Consider the following 15980-nt stretch of genomic DNA (forward strand, 5'->3'; position numbering starts at 1 on the left):
CAAATTCAAGATTGACCCAAATATTTACAAGTAAAACAATAAAAGTAAAGATTATTTCACAAAGCTGAACAGATTATAATATCTATTGGGACCCTTGGCTGCATAGGCTATTTTCTGGAAAAGGTGAACACAGCCTAAGAAAGAGTTTCCTGCAGATGGCCCACGGAGTACCAACAGCTGGGTGATTTTTGATAGTAGAGGATGGACTACTGTAATCTAGGGGTAATATAAGATTGCAAGAATCGGAGAAATATTGTGTTCACAGTTTTTAATAAGGAAGATGGTGTGCAGTGGAAGGGTTTGCAATTGATACAGAAGGCAGGTGAGGATGTTCATCTTCAGTATGCTACATCACCCAAACCAAGAAATGAAGACTGCATGGTAGCAGTTAAGTCACTTTATTTTGTAATAGGAGATGAAAGTCAGCTGCATAGATGTTGGAAATGTCCAGCAGAATCATAGTGCTCAGGTATTCAATGTTTAAATTTGACCACTTGAAGAGAAAACTGGCCCAGAGGCCTGGGTAGAAGGTACTTATAAATAAAAAGCTTCAGCCTTTTGATATTCCAGAGAGGAAACACAAATGGTCAATATTAGCTTGTAAATTAGAGGGTGAAATAGATTTGTTAAAAAGAACAAAAAGTCAAGGGCTTAAGCCGATACTCTTTGGGGTGTCACGGTCCCAATATACTGGTTTACTGCTCCAGGGAGACACCCTGTGGAGTTGCTAGAAAAAGCTAAGCTAGGCTGAGTTGAGGTGTGTGAGAGCTGAAGTTCTCCCTTTTTTAACATCGGAACTAAGGTTGGGAGATAAGGCATCCTTTTGGCTCATGAAACTTGATCTTCTTAAACCAGGACATTTGGCAACTACTTTAACCCTTTAAACTCCTTTCTGTTATCTCTTTGCTGTGCTATTGTTTTCTGTATATTTATATATATTGGCTACATCTTTTTCTGTAAATATTTTTATTGCACCCTTTTGACCTTTAGTAATAAATCTTTTTTTCTGAAAGTGTTGAACTGTTTCTACAGCTCTTTAATGCAAACTAAAGCATCCCTGTCTCTGAAGAACGCTACTGTGTGTTTTAAACGTCTGCATACAACTGTCTGCGGTGACGTGTATACAAACGATTATTCAAACATCATAGTGTTATTGCTGATATTGCCGAGTTTCCTCTTTCTCTGTACGAAAAGGAGGTGGTGGCAGTGTGAAGGGTTAATTGTGTAATTAACCTGACCCAGTAACAATCGCTCTCAGGCTGCAGATACACAGATTGTGGTCCATTAGCTGGAAAATCTGTGTGCAGGGTCCAGCTAGGCGTGGCATTGTTACGCACATGACAGCACGGTTTTAGATTGGCTAGTCCTTCGGTCACGAGTTTGGTGAGAAGGGCTGGGGTCTGATGCCACGATCGTCACAGTAGGTGGTTGCACATCAGTGGTTGCCTCTGCATATGGCTTCACCATCTTGAGACGAGCAAAGGTGATCAATGTTGGGGTAGAGGAACTGGAAAATTATGCTATCATAGCCTTGGCAGCCAGATATAGGGTTCCAGTGTTCTTTTTAAACTTGGAGATGCTCATTTCTTGCCTGCAGAGTCTTCAGTGCGTGCAGAGGTGAGGGAATTTTCAACCTGCTAAAGGTTTTTCTTGGCCATTCCTCCCCGGTCAATAGGAAGAAGGCAAATAAATCCCCCCCTCCAAAAAAAACAAGTCACAATTGACCGCGGAGTCGATACAACACCTCAACTAAGCTGGCTACAAAGGCTTTAGATCATTTGAAATTGTGATTCTCTCTCCACAACTGATCTTTTATCCTGAAATGAACATCCACTTTTTTGCATGCTGTATGTTGGGCAATTCATATTACTCACGAGTGGCCACATACCAAAAACCAATTGCATGAATTTTCTATTTAATATAAATAATGCCTCATAAAACTGTATGCACAAAGCTATGTACAACTGTATGTGCTACATCAAATTCATTATTATGAGTCTTGTTCCTTTTTGCACATTTCCTATAGTATTTCTTTAAAAAAGTGATTTAATCAACTAAAATGGTGTGTTTTAGCCTCTTCTGAAAGACTAGGGTGAAGTGACCAATTAAATGTCACCCGTTCTGCAACTTATGTTAAAGATGTCAGATTCTGAGCATAGTGAAGTACAGTGTTAAAGATAAAATTGTAAAAAATTTCAAACTCCACAGCTTTCATGTAAATCCAAAATTAAATGTACTGTGGAAATGTACTCTTAAGGAAAACAGTGCTTTATTATAATGTTTCACTCTCAGTGATAAGAAAAGGAGAAGGTGGACATGAAAAATGTTGTCCTGCATTCTTCCAATTATGAATCCTTACAGTGCAGGTCATATGACATGGTTTTGGTTTACCAAAGGATTTCAGGGATTTTGGCAAAGTTTCAGTGGCACGTGACCAATGATTTAACATTACTCACATGACCAGCTGCAGACGTTTATGGACTTGAAGGTAATTTTTAAGGCTGCCTTTTGTTTCTCTCATTATCACCGAGGATGAAAACAGTGAAGGAAAGTTTTGAAGATCGCACTTGTGCTTACCAAAGACTAACTCTGAAAAGCCTAGTGATATGCTTGAGTCAAAATGGTGTAGCTGCCCTGTCTCCAGCATTGTTTTTTTTAGAGAGTTTATTCCTGAATAAATGTATTTCTAAGCATATGGCAATATGAAGTTAGATGGGGTCCATATCATTATATAATTTAAAATCCCAAAAGGGAATTGGAGTCCCCTTTCTTTTCCCTCTGGCATGAACGTAAAGCACCAGAAGCCTCCCCATGGCCTTGTGTACACACTGCTGACAAATGCAGGATTTTACATCACAACACCTTGTAGCTCAAACCTGTGAGCTTCAAAGCAAAAGACCACATTTGACTTGATTTGCCAAAAAATACAAGCATATCTCCAACAGGACATGTTGTGTTCAGGGTTATACAACTCATAGCAAGAGAAATGCAGATTTAATACTGCACCACTGAAATAAATTGGAATCTGCTGACCTGTGTTTCACATGCATTTTAAATGCACATCAAACTACGCCCATACATGCAAGTGCTTAGTAAGCACAGACCTCTGGGATGTTGTCCAATGAAGTGTGATAATGCTGCAATACCTGTAAAGACTCCATTCTTTATTTACCAGCAAGTTGGTGCCCCAAAAAAACATGCAGCCATCAATGTTTTCAAAAACCTGTATATTGCTTCTCGGTCAATGACTTACTACATAACAAAATAAAGAATAAAGAAAACAGCCCCAAAGTACACAATTTCAAAAGCAAAGCTTCCATATTTCTATGCTGAGAGGTTTCCTTTACCCATAATGTGTTAAAGAGGACCTGTCAGGAAATACTTAGTTTCAAGTGACAGTGTCAAGCAAGCTGCATACTTGAGTGAACCAAGCTGTTTCTTCACAGCCGCTCAATCCAAAGAACTGCTAAAACAAGCACTCTTTACTACAATGGTGTACAAAATCTCTGAATACTAACAGAAGAATACGTAAAGTGTTCTCAACACTTTCCTGAACTTTGAAATAAAAGAATGAAAAAAAACACCACCAGGTTTCACTAGGCAATCAACAAGAAAATTACTCTACAGAGGACACAGGATGATCAAAGATCATACACTTGGCATCTGAAGGTCTCTGCAGATTACTTACATACTTTCCCTAGGATCCCTAAAATTGGTGGCAATCTAATATGCATATAGATTCAGAGCTTGCAAGGTCATATTCCAGTTCACTTCTTCTCATTTAATAAACTTCTCCATTGACCACTAAAGCCACCCACCACATAGTGATCACTTAGGAGGATGAAGCAGGCCAGAACATGATAATGCTAGCTCTTGCCTTTTTTTTTTCAATCATGAGGTTCCTTAAAAGCAATGCAGGGATGACTGTCTGAGCATGGAGCAACTATACCAGATAAACTGAACTTGCAGGTTCACTTTAAAGCCTCGAACACATGATTAGAATATCAGAGGAATTATCGGCCGCTTTTTTTTTTTGGCATGCTAGTCTCATATAGAATGAAGAGTTTACTAAAATTCTCCTATGACAGAATACAACTCCGGAAGTGATGTTATGTATTGTAATTTATTCTTTCATTTCTGAGCATGCGTGGTCTTGGTCTTACAATTTTTTCTGGAATAAATACTGTACTGATTAAATGAAAATTGTTCATTCTGCTATCGTATGAGAAAATTTTTCCTGTTTGTCTTTTTGGATAACTTTACATGAACTGTTGTGACGGGCTCGCAAAGGCTGTGTACTAACAATCAGATTATCGTACAATAGCTTAGAAAGCAGTATTTTTCATCCAATTTTCTGATCATGTATACTAGGCATAAGTGTATGAAAAAAAATAAAATAAAATGGTAACTGGAAATAAAATTTTAGAGGGTAGAGGCAATACATTTGGGGCAGTTAAGAAAAAAAAGTTTAAAAATAACAAGTTTAAAGAGTAAAAGCATATAAAGTTGTTTCCTTGGTATCATGAATACTGACACTCTTATACAACTGAAAGCAACAAAATGAATGCTGTGCAGACTCATCTAGGGGCACAGGCTTCTGTGTCCCCATTTGGGATCCTGACACAAACACTACACACCATTAATTACAACTTTTCATTTTTATAGCATATCCATGTTGTCAATTTGTTTTTAGACATCACAATTTTAAACGAAGCCTATGCTGTCAACCGAACTCAAATTGCAAAATATTCATAAAATGTTCCTGTCATTGTGTTTTCAAATGTACCTAATTTCACTGTCATCAGTTTCAACTAATACAAGAATAAGTGTTGCAAGCTCAATATACCTCTTGCCTAAAATAAGCTAAATCTATGATTTTACCATTAACAATTTAGGCATTTTTTTTTTTCATAAAAAAATGAACATGTATTATAAAATTGTTTTCAAATACAACGCAGATGTGATTTTCATTAAAAGCAAAATGTTTTTATTCACTTATTGCTAAATGAAATAGTGTTGCTTAAGGCACAAAGAAAAAATATAATCACATAGCAGAGCGCAGATATGAAGGCAACAATTTTTGAACTGAGAATCAGACGATCGTCACTGACAAGTTTAGATTTTGATTAACAAAGATTGGGCTCGTTAATTTATTACCTCATAGTTCTGATGTCCCAGCCTCGGATGGAAGTGTCATTGGCCGTGGCCACCTGGGTACAGTTGTGATGAGGGCTCCATCGCCCAGAGGTAAACTTCAGTTGCCCTTTGCCTTCCAGTGTGGCAGAATTTGAGAGCTGTAAGATTAATGATTGAATGTCAGCCCCAGAGATACGTGTGATGAGACAAAATACTATAAATATAAAACTACAGTTTTTCACAGTACATGGACACAATTTAAGTAATATATACAGTCATGGCCGAAATTGTTGGCACCCTTGATATTTCTCCAGGAAATCATGTATTTCTCACGAAACGTATTGCATTAACACATGTTTTGCTATACACATGTTTATTCCCTTTGTGTGTATTGGGACAAAACAAAAAAAGGGAGGAAAGAAAGCAAATTCGACATAATGTCACACAAACCTCCAAAAATGGGCTGGACAAAAGTATTGGCACCCTTTCACAACTGCGGATAAATAAGAATGTTACAAGCATGTGATGCTCCTGTAAACTCATCTGGGGCAAGTAACAGGTGTGGGCAATATAGAAATCACACCTGAAAGCAGATAAAAAGGAGAGACGTTCACTTAACCTTTGCATTGTGTGTCTGTCTGTGCCACACTAAGCATGGACAACAGAAAGAGGAGACGAGAACTGTCTGAGGACCTGAGAACCAAAATTGTGGCAAAATATCAACAATCTCAAGGTTACAAGTCCATCTCCAGAGAACTAGATTTGCCTTTGTCCACAGTGCGCAACATTATCAAGAAGTTTGCAACCCATGGCACTGTAGCTAATCTCCCTGGTCGTGGACGGATGAGGAAAATTGATGAAAGATTGCAACGCAGAATAGTCCGGATGGTGGATAAGCAGCCCCAAACATGTTCCAAAGACATTCAAGCTGTCCTGCAGGCTCAGGGAGCATCAGTGTCAGCGCGAACTATCCGTCGACATTTAAATGAAATGAAACGCTATGGCAGGAGACCCAGGAGGACCCCACTGCTGACACAGAGACATAAAAAAGCAAGACTACAGTTTGCCAAAATGTACTTGAGTAAGCCAAAAGCCTTCTGGGAAAACGTCTTGTGGACAGATGAGACCAAGATAGAGCTTTTCGGTAAAGCACATCATTCTACTGTTTACTGAAAACGGAATGAGGCCTACAAAGAACAAAACACAGTACCTACGGTAAAATATGGTGGAGGTTCAATGATGTTTTGGGGTTGTTTTGCTGCCTCTGGCACTGGGTGCCTTGACTGTGTGCAAGGCATCATGAAATCTGAGGATTACCAAAGGATTTTGGGTCGCACTGTAGGGCCCAGTGTCAGAAAGCTGGGTTTGCGTCCAAGATCCTGGGTCTTCCAGCAGGACAATGACCCCAAACATACGTCAAAAAGCACTCAGAAATGGATGGCAAAGAAGCGCTGGAGAGTTCTGAAGTGGCCAGCAATGAGCCCAGATCTAAATCCCATTGAACACCTGTGGAGAGATCTTAAAATTGCTGTTGGGAAAAGGTGTCCTTCCAATAAGAGAGACCTGGAGCTGTTTGCAAAGGAAGAGTGGTCCAAAATTCCGGGTGAGAGGTGTCAGAAGCTTATTGATGGTTATAGGAAGCGACTGATTTCAGTTATGTTTTCCAAAGGGTGTGCAACCAAATATTAAGTTAAGGGTGCCAATACTTTTGTCCAGCCCATTTTTGGGGTTTTGTGTGACATTATGTCATATTTGCTTTTCTGCCTCTGTTTTATATTTGTTCCAATACATACAAAGGGAATAAACATGTGTATAGCAAAACATGTGTTAATGCAATACCTTTTTTGTGTGAAATACTTGATTTTCAGGAAAAATATCAAGGGTGCCAACAATTTCGGCCATGACTGTATATACAGTGCTCAGCATACGATTTTAATATCTCAGTGAACACAAGAACAAATTCCAAAATTTTGCAAAAACTGAGTTTTATAGAACATTTGTTTAGCTCATGACATGAAAGTAAGGGTAATAATACAACTTAGATTACAAAATCTTCAGTTTTACTCAAATTAGTTGATGCAAAAATGAATACACCCCACAACAATAACTACTACATCTAGTATTTTGTATGACCTCCTTGATTTGCAAGGACAGTCTTCTAGGCATGAAATGAACCAGTTGGCAACATATTGCAGCATCTATCTTTTTCCAATACTTCAAGAACAACCACTTTTAGAGCATAGATGCTGGATGGAGAGTGATGCTCAATGTGTCTCTTCAGAATTCCCCATAGGTGTTCGATTGGATTCAGATCAGGAGACATACTTGGCCACTGAATCAGTTTCACTCTTTTCTTCTTCAGAAATGCAGCAGTGGCCTTAGATGTGTGTTTTGGATCATTGTCATGTTGGAAAAGTGCATGACAACCAAGGGCACGGAGTAATCGTAGCATCTTCTCTTTCAATACAGAGCTGTACATCTGTGAATTCATGATACCATTAATGAAATGCAGCTCCCCGACACCAGCAGCACTCATGCAGCCCCACAGAAGGACACTGCCACCACCATGTTTCACTGCAGACACCATGCATTTTTCTTTGTACTCCACACCTTTGCAATGCCATACAGTTTTTAAGCCATCAGTTTCAAAAACATGTATCTTGGTCTCATCACTCCAGAGTCCCAATAGTCTTCTTTTTCAGCATGGGCCCTGGCAAATTCTAGGTGGGCTTTTTTGTGCATGGGCTTTAGCAGAGGCTTCCTTCATGGATGACACCCATGCATGCCATTCCTCTGCAGTGTACGCCGTATTGTGTCACAGGAAACAATCACCTCAGTTTGGCTTTTTACTTCTTTAGCTAACTACAGTGAACTTGCATGGTGATTTTCTTTGACCCTTCTCATCGGGGGGGATTTACTAAACCTGGTGCACACAGAATCTGGTGCAACTGTGCATAGTAACCAATCAGCTTCTAGGTTTTATTGTCAAAGCTTAATTGAACAACCTGAAGTTAGAAGCTGATTGGCTACCATGCACAGCTGTACCAGATTCTTTGTGCTCCAGTTTTAGTAAGATCCCCCACTGCCACTTTACTCAAATAGGGTAAAATGGAAGTGTCTGCAGGTAGCCCCCTGGCTCGTATGCTTCCTCACTGCCTCCCTGATACAACATCCTGGCCTGTCTAAGCTTTAGTCTCATTGTAAGCTCCAGTCTCGGCTGGTGTAGTATGGGCAAAGTCACAGTAACCAGATCAGGTTTAATATTTAGCATTTACAAATATCCAAGTATGTCATATCACAATATGCATAAAACAGCATAGGTATTCTCTCCACTGTTGAATTCAACCAAAAAATCAGATGCATGTATATAGGTACAGTGACCATATAACAGCTGATGTTCAGAAATACATACAGGAATTCAGTACCCAGAATAAAGTAATGAAAAGGATAGCTAAGTCAGACCCTGATGAATAGAGAGAGGAAAAGGAAAAATCTAACATTTTGGGGGATGTAAAAACCATCTTTCTCAAGAACCCCCTACCTCTAACTTTGCCTAATACAACATTATTATTATTATATATTTAAAAATATTGTACTAATAGATTGACACACTGTGGTGGGGTTTAAGAACCCTAAAAGATATTCTATTGATGGTTGCTAAATGGTACAGATAATAGTGGTGTGGAGACCTTTATTGTTAATTTAAAGGCAGCAAATCACACATTGGTGTCAGGGTGCTCTGGTGTGTTTTAAAGTCCTCCATGCAGCAGTCTGGGGCAGGTCTAGCGACATACCTGTATGTACCTGAACACACATGCACTGACATGCCCCGCAGCATCAAAACCCATGACCGCTGTGTCCTTGATATCATGTGATCGCTATGTCCAATCACAGCAAACACATGATAACGTAAGTTTGTACACCCTGGCAGAAAACGTGAAATTTTGCCATTGATATGATACTGTCCTTTAACAGAAGACAGTTTTGGCATGATCAGTCACTTTTCAGCACGACTATAAGCAAACTCAAGAATGGCTTTCATTCACGACATTTTGCTTACTGTGGTGATGCTGTGATTGGTCACAAGTGATCACATAGTACCTTGGCCAATCACAGCACCCTGTACCATGTGATCATTTGTGACCAATCAAAGCATCACAATATATATACTGTATATATACACACCATAGTTTGTAGACTAACTTTAAACAGACTAAATAATATACACTGGGTATTTTACCAAAGAAATGAAGTAAAATACATGTTGGCCTTAATTTATGAAGAAATATTATTTATTTGCCAAAATGTTAAACCAGAAACTACGAGAAATGTGGGTTTTTTCAAAATTTTTGGTATTTTTCTGCTTATATAGCAAAAAAAATAAAAAAAAACTGGTGATTAAATACCCCCAAAAGAAAGCTCTATTTGTGTGAAAAAAAGTGATATGTGATCAATAGCAAAAAAAAAATGGCCTGGTCATGAAGGGTCAAGACGTCAAGTGGTTTCAATATTTTTTAGCCAAAATGTTGTATAAAGTTGGACATACCACCAACAAATAGAGCTATGTACAGTACATACACACATTATATACTATCGATATTTCTACTCTACCACCACAAGCGCATGGAAATGAGGTATACAAAATACATGAATAATATACTAGTGAAAGGAATGACATACTTAGTGTACTACATTTTGACAGTTACATTTAAAAGCACAAAATGCAATGTTAAAAAATAACATTTATTTTTGCCCAGGTAAATAATGTGTTCATCTTAAACTGTTCTGTCTATGGAGAAAAACATATCCTGGAAATTAACGATATAACAGCACATAAGATGATCTTTTTTTTGTTTTGTTTTGTAGGTTCATAGGAAAATGTACACTTCATGCAACTACATAAACCAAACAATCAACCTGCAGCTCAATCTTATAGCTATGAATCAAAAAACCACTAGTTTATCGTAGACTCTGTGCCCAATTTAGCGTGCAAAAATAAAATGCAATCAATTCAAAATATTTGAGAAGAATTATCTAACAATGTAAGGCACATTAATATTAATCAAAGAGGGGAGTTAGCATTATTTGAAGGAAATGATGTGTTTGATCATGTTACATTTAATAGACACAGTCAGTCTCTAGTGTAAGAATCTCAGAATTCACAGGGCGAGTTGTAAGCAATCTTGCCTACAACCCTTCAAATGTATCATCTGTTCTCTATCATAAAGCAAATCATGCTGTGTATTTCAAATCGATTGACTTGTGCCATATGACAGAGTGGTAGGGGGCCATAGCCTGGACGGCACACAAGCTTGTCACATGAAGGCAGCACAGCAGGTAGCTGGCTGTTGCTATGGGGACTGCGTGATGCCAGCTGGGTGAACTATTGTTATTGCCTCTACAGAGCAGGCATGAACCACCATGGTCAATTTGTCTCTATGTCCCAGCAAGCCCTGCTGCCCTTACATCCAAGAAGTTGCAGTCCTCCAACCATCAGTAGGTTGGCCATAGATTTTGATGCTCAACTCAAGCAATAGGATTCCAGACCTTTTCAGTGCAGGATTTTCAGCTACTGCTTTATGGCTTCATTCACACCACAATGCAGTGCAGGAAATCTGCGTTTCCTGCACCGTGTTCCAAATGCACTGCAGTTGCAAACTGCAGCAGGTTTGCCTGCACCGGATCACATGGTACAGAAGTACCATGCGATTTAGTTGCAGTGTGTTTTATGCAATACTTTTTGGCCCGGTGCAGTCCGATTTAGACGTTCCTGTGCTATTCCTGGTGTGAACCAGCCCTAAAGGAACATTTCTGTCCCTACCAAATATGTCAGTTCTGCAATGTTGACCTTTGAGTGTTACTAAACCTACAACAGTAAAATCAGTCTGTATATGCAGTAAAGTATGCTTGCTATACTCACTGTGGAACCTAAGGGGTTAATCCTCCGCATTGTGTAAACATAATGTTTGCGCCTGTTTTCTCCGATTCTCCCCTTCTTCCACTGTCCCCAATCCATCTCCAGATAGAACAGAGCTTTGGGGGCAAGCTGCACATGCCCGGTTTGGTGTGTACTGCTAGAGAGCTTTTTTTTTCTTGGGAAAGTGCATGTGATCAGCACAGGGCCAACCAGCCCTGTCCAGACAGATGTCAGGGGTCCTGCAGCCACAAAGGACAATCAGACTACAGACTTTAACCAGTGCTCTGCTGGACATTGATAGAAGTCACATGACTGCTCTAACTGCTTATGAGAAAAGGTATTTAGCCGTTTATATTTACTATAATATTTGCATTTCCATGTTATGTGTACTGTGGGAGACCAGGTATACAGGGTCCTAGCTAAAACATCACATGTTGATGTCATATTTATCTTGGTATTTAGTGGTTCAGTAAGACAATCAGAATTTCTAGTTCTGTGCAGCAGCCTTGGTAATTACAAAAGCAAATGATGGTGTCATGCTTACTCGGTGGATGTAAAATAAAAAAATAATCAGGTAATCCAGCTGCAAGTTAGATACAACTTCATTATGTGCTAGTGGGAAGAGCCAGAGTGGTTTACTAGCTGGAAAAAAAAGCCCATCAATACCTCTCATAACGGAGGTACATATTCAGGTCAATAAGAAGGTAATTTTAGCCCCAACAAAGTGTTATCCTTCCCAAAACAAATCTTTATTTCCATGGTTAATACTGAAAAGTAATCTGGCTTCTTCTATCTCTTGATGACACCAAAAGACAATTTTCTGAATATGAGCTCCCAGGTCTGCAGGCCACAACAAGAGGGTACCTGTTCCCTGATCCATCATTCGACCTGGGTACAAAAGGCCTGTCAGATTTTTAGCATGCTAATACTGACTGCGACTATAGCTGCTAGCAGTAATCATTGCTTTCTGCCAATCAGGAAAGCTCCCTGCACCCCCTAGCTGGCAGAACACAATAGCGCTGCGGGAGGCATTCCCATGTCAACACTGATTGTGTTGATTGGGGAATCAAGTGATTTTCTTTCCTTTCACTTGTGGTGGCGGGATTCACACCTTCCCAATCCAGTGAGTGGGGAGTCATTTGAGCATCCTTTCAATAAGGCATGGACCTATCCGACTTTGGGGAAAGCATTAACCCAGGAGCTGATCTCATCTGCCTGTCCCCACTGAATAACTGTGCCATTATGAACTCCTGCAGCACTCTCACTGGTTAATAGGATACTGAGGGTGGGGTTAAGCTCTGGGGTCAATACTCTCCCTGACGATGGAGAAGTCCTGTCCCTGGTGAATATGCCAAAAAACATTCTCTAATGGCCTAAGAGTGTTTTCAGGTTAATGAAAGGCAACAGGAGGCGCCTTGTGGTGCATTCTCTTAGGCAGGACTTTTTATTAAAAAACTTTGAACATATTGACTGGTTCACTTTAAGATGTAGGTGGACAAGATCAGTTGGAATAATCTAGCAGAGGCTTAAATATTTTTTCTCAGATTTCACTACTGTTTCTTACCTTGCCCCAAACTATCTCTACCATCACAGCAAAGCTGAGCAAGTAGGTCATGTTCCTCATGAAGGATTCTCTAATTGTACAATAAATGAAAAATCTAACAGCAAGAGTATGACACCCACATAATAGCCTTGGAGGATACAAGGACTATAATGTGGAGAGCTTGCCATTGGTGTCTCAAACAGGTGGATGGGCTCAGTTAAGCAAATGATTTTTAAAAACAAATAGTATTAGTTTATCTTCTTGTTGACAAATATCTAAAGCACAATAAAAACAATGTATTATGTTGGAGACAAAGCAGGGGGTTAATTTGATGCAACCAGAAAATCTCTTGTGCAACAAGTCCCTAACAAGTTACAATATGCAGCCCGTAATTAGCTCAATGTTCTGCATATTATACAGAGCTGCTTCACCCTAACGTGACAGAGTATTATACTTGCCACAAGGATCTGGTGCCAGTCTGAACTCTGAGTGCCATTTATACACCTCTCCGTCCACTTCCTATATGTGTAGCTTGACGAGTCATTGTCACAACTTATATGGCCTTGTCTGATTTAACTAATTCAACCTTTTTGTAAATAAATAATAATAATAAATTCACACCACATTGCAAAAAGTAATTATTATTTTCTGCATAACAGTTTGAAAAGCATTGCAACTACGATCAGTGGATCATGGGTGCAATGTTCTAATTCCTGCAGACTATTCCAGCCTCAGTTGTGAAACGAGATCTAAAAATGGATAGGGTGATAGCAGAGCTGGGCGAGCATAGTCAGGAACTTTTGATGGGAACCCGTGATAGCCCTTAGTTCTATTAACCTCTGACACATATGAAAATTAAGGCAGCAGGGAAGGCTTGAAATAGGAATATTACAGCTAATAGAACAGGTATCAACACAAGGGATACAACTGGCTAAGTTATGTCCTTTGTGCTGATCTTTGTGCTTTTTATTTTGGCTGCACTTTGGCTTTAAATTGTTTGGATAGATAGATAGATAGATAGATAGATAGATAGATAGATAGAGATAATAGATAGATAGATAGATAGATAGATAGATAGATAGATAGATAGATAGATAGATAGATAGAGAGAATAGATAGATAGAGAGAATAGATAGAGAGGATAGATAGATAGATAGATAGATAGATAGATAGATAGATAGATAGATAGATAGATAGATAGAGAGAATAGATAGAGAGGATAGATATATAGATAGATAGATAGATAGATAGATAGATAGATAGATAGATAGATAGATAGAGAGAATAGATAGAGAGAATAGATAGATAGATAGATAGATAGATAGATAGATAGATAGATAGATAGAGAGATTAGATAGGTAGATAGATAGATTAGATAGATAGAGAGATTAGATAGAGAGATTAGATAGATAGAGAGAATAGATAGATAGATAGATAGATAGATGTTTTACATTTGTTTGGAGTCCCTTTTGTTAAGTACTATTAAACCCCCTTTATGATCCCACACCAGGTAACTCTGGCCTCCTAAGCTATAGGGCCCGGGGCTACGACCTTGTTAACACTAAAGCTACTTCTCAGTTTGAATATTACACATTGTTCTTCTTTTACACCAATCTGCCTCATTGTATCATATGTGTGTTATACTTATTTCAGTGATTGATATATGCAAATTGGTGCCTGACACTTAATCCTAAACACTTCCTCTTACTGTACTTATGCTTTATGTTATTATCTGTCGCATTGAAAACTCAATAAACTCAGATTGAAAAGAAACCCCCCATTATGAAATGTGATATATAGCAGCATACTGTGGGACCATGTTTGCTTTCTCTCTGCAGGCTGCCACCTGTTTGTATTCTGCGCTGAAGCTTTTCAGGGTCTTGTGCGTGCTTCAGCCTGTAATGGGAGCAAAATGTGCCTTTTTGCTATGGTGCAGGGAATTGAGGCAGTCATATGACCAATGTGTGTGAACAAGCTTCCATCTAGGTCACGAGCTCATGTGGGCAAGCCTGGAACAAAAAACACACATGCACTGTATTCTCAATGAGCCAAGGTACCAAGTTCACTGACATGTGTGGCCATTTGACCTCTGCAACGCGTGCATCCTCTCCGACTGCAAATTCAATGGTGAAAGCATTTATGAATACGGAGCCAAACACAGAAAAAGAGAGAATCTCTAAAAAAAAAAAAAAAAAAAGTTTATACGTTAGGTTGGCTTTTTGTAAGAAAACACTTTAAATTTGGAAAAAAGGAGGGTTTAATACTACTTAACCACTTGCCATCCTGAGGATTTACCACCATTCCAGACCAGGCCTCTTTTTTTACTTTTGGCTATAAAGAAATATATAGTAAACTCAAAGTTAGTCATAAATTTAGGCCAAAATGTATTCTGCTACATGTTTTTGGTAAACAAAAATCCCAATAAGTGTATATTGATTGCTTTGTGTGAACGTTATAGCGTCTACAAACTATGGTATAGATACTGCAATTTACGCCATTTTTTTGCTATACAACGCTGCACTAGTTTAACTGAGAATTGCGCAGTCATGCAATACGGTACATAAATGAAATTTACGTCCTTTTTTTCAAACAAATAGAGCTTTCTTTTGGAGGTATTTGATTACCTGTGTGCTTTTTATTTTTGGTGCTATAAACAAAAATTTTCTTTAAAAAAAATTATTTTTGAAAAAAAATGATATTTTCTCATTTTGGTCATAAAAAATATCCAAAAAACTAAAATTTTGTCATAAATTTAGGCTAAAATGTATTCTGCTACATGTTTTTGGTTAAAAAAATCCCAATAAGTGTATATTGATTGCTTTGCGTAAAAGCCTCTACAAACTATGGTATAGATGGAATTTACACAGCTTTTACTTTCTGACTGCCTATCACATTTCTTGTGGTGCTAAAATACCAGGACAGTACAAACACCCCCAAGTGACCCCTTTTCGGACAATAGACACCCTAAGCTATCTGCTGAGAGGCATATTGAGTCCATGGAAGATTTTTTTTTTTTTCAACAAGTTTTTGAAAAATTACAAAAATATATATTTTTTTTTTACACAAAGTTGTCATTTATATTATATATTTCTCACACAAGCCATGGATATATGTGGAATTACACCCCAAAATACATTCTGCTACATCTTCCGTGTATAGTGATACCACATGTGTGAGACTATTTGGGAGCCTAGCCACATACAGGAGCCTGAAATCCAATGACCACTTTGAAAGCTTGAAGGTGGGTAACTTCCTCATTTCACTTCCTCACTACCCATCACAGTTTCAGAGGCCCTGAGATGCCAGGACAGCACCAACCCCCCCCCCCCCAATCCCCCAAATGATGCCTTTTTGGAAAGTAGAAACCCCAAGGAATTTAAAAAC

General features: G+C 38.7%; 1 protein-coding gene across 2 annotated transcripts in view; it reads right to left on the reverse strand.

Annotated features, from left to right (window-relative positions):
• Positions 1-15980, reverse strand: part of EIPR1 (EARP complex and GARP complex interacting protein 1) — a 306520-nt gene that overhangs the window by 20776 nt on the left and 269764 nt on the right. For both annotated transcript variants that reach the window (XM_089686732.1, XM_089686733.1), the window contains exon 6: positions 5158-5294. In XM_089686732.1, the coding sequence (XP_089542858.1) occupies positions 5158-5294 (137 nt within the window). The remainder of the gene's footprint in view (positions 1-5157; positions 5295-15980) is intronic.

The sequence above is a fragment of the Staurois parvus genome, unplaced genomic scaffold, assembly GCF_062004578.1.
Source record: "Staurois parvus isolate SC_StPar_1 unplaced genomic scaffold, SC_StPar_1.0 ptg000409l, whole genome shotgun sequence".
In the NCBI taxonomy this organism is placed as follows: Eukaryota; Metazoa; Chordata; class Amphibia; order Anura; family Ranidae; genus Staurois; species Staurois parvus.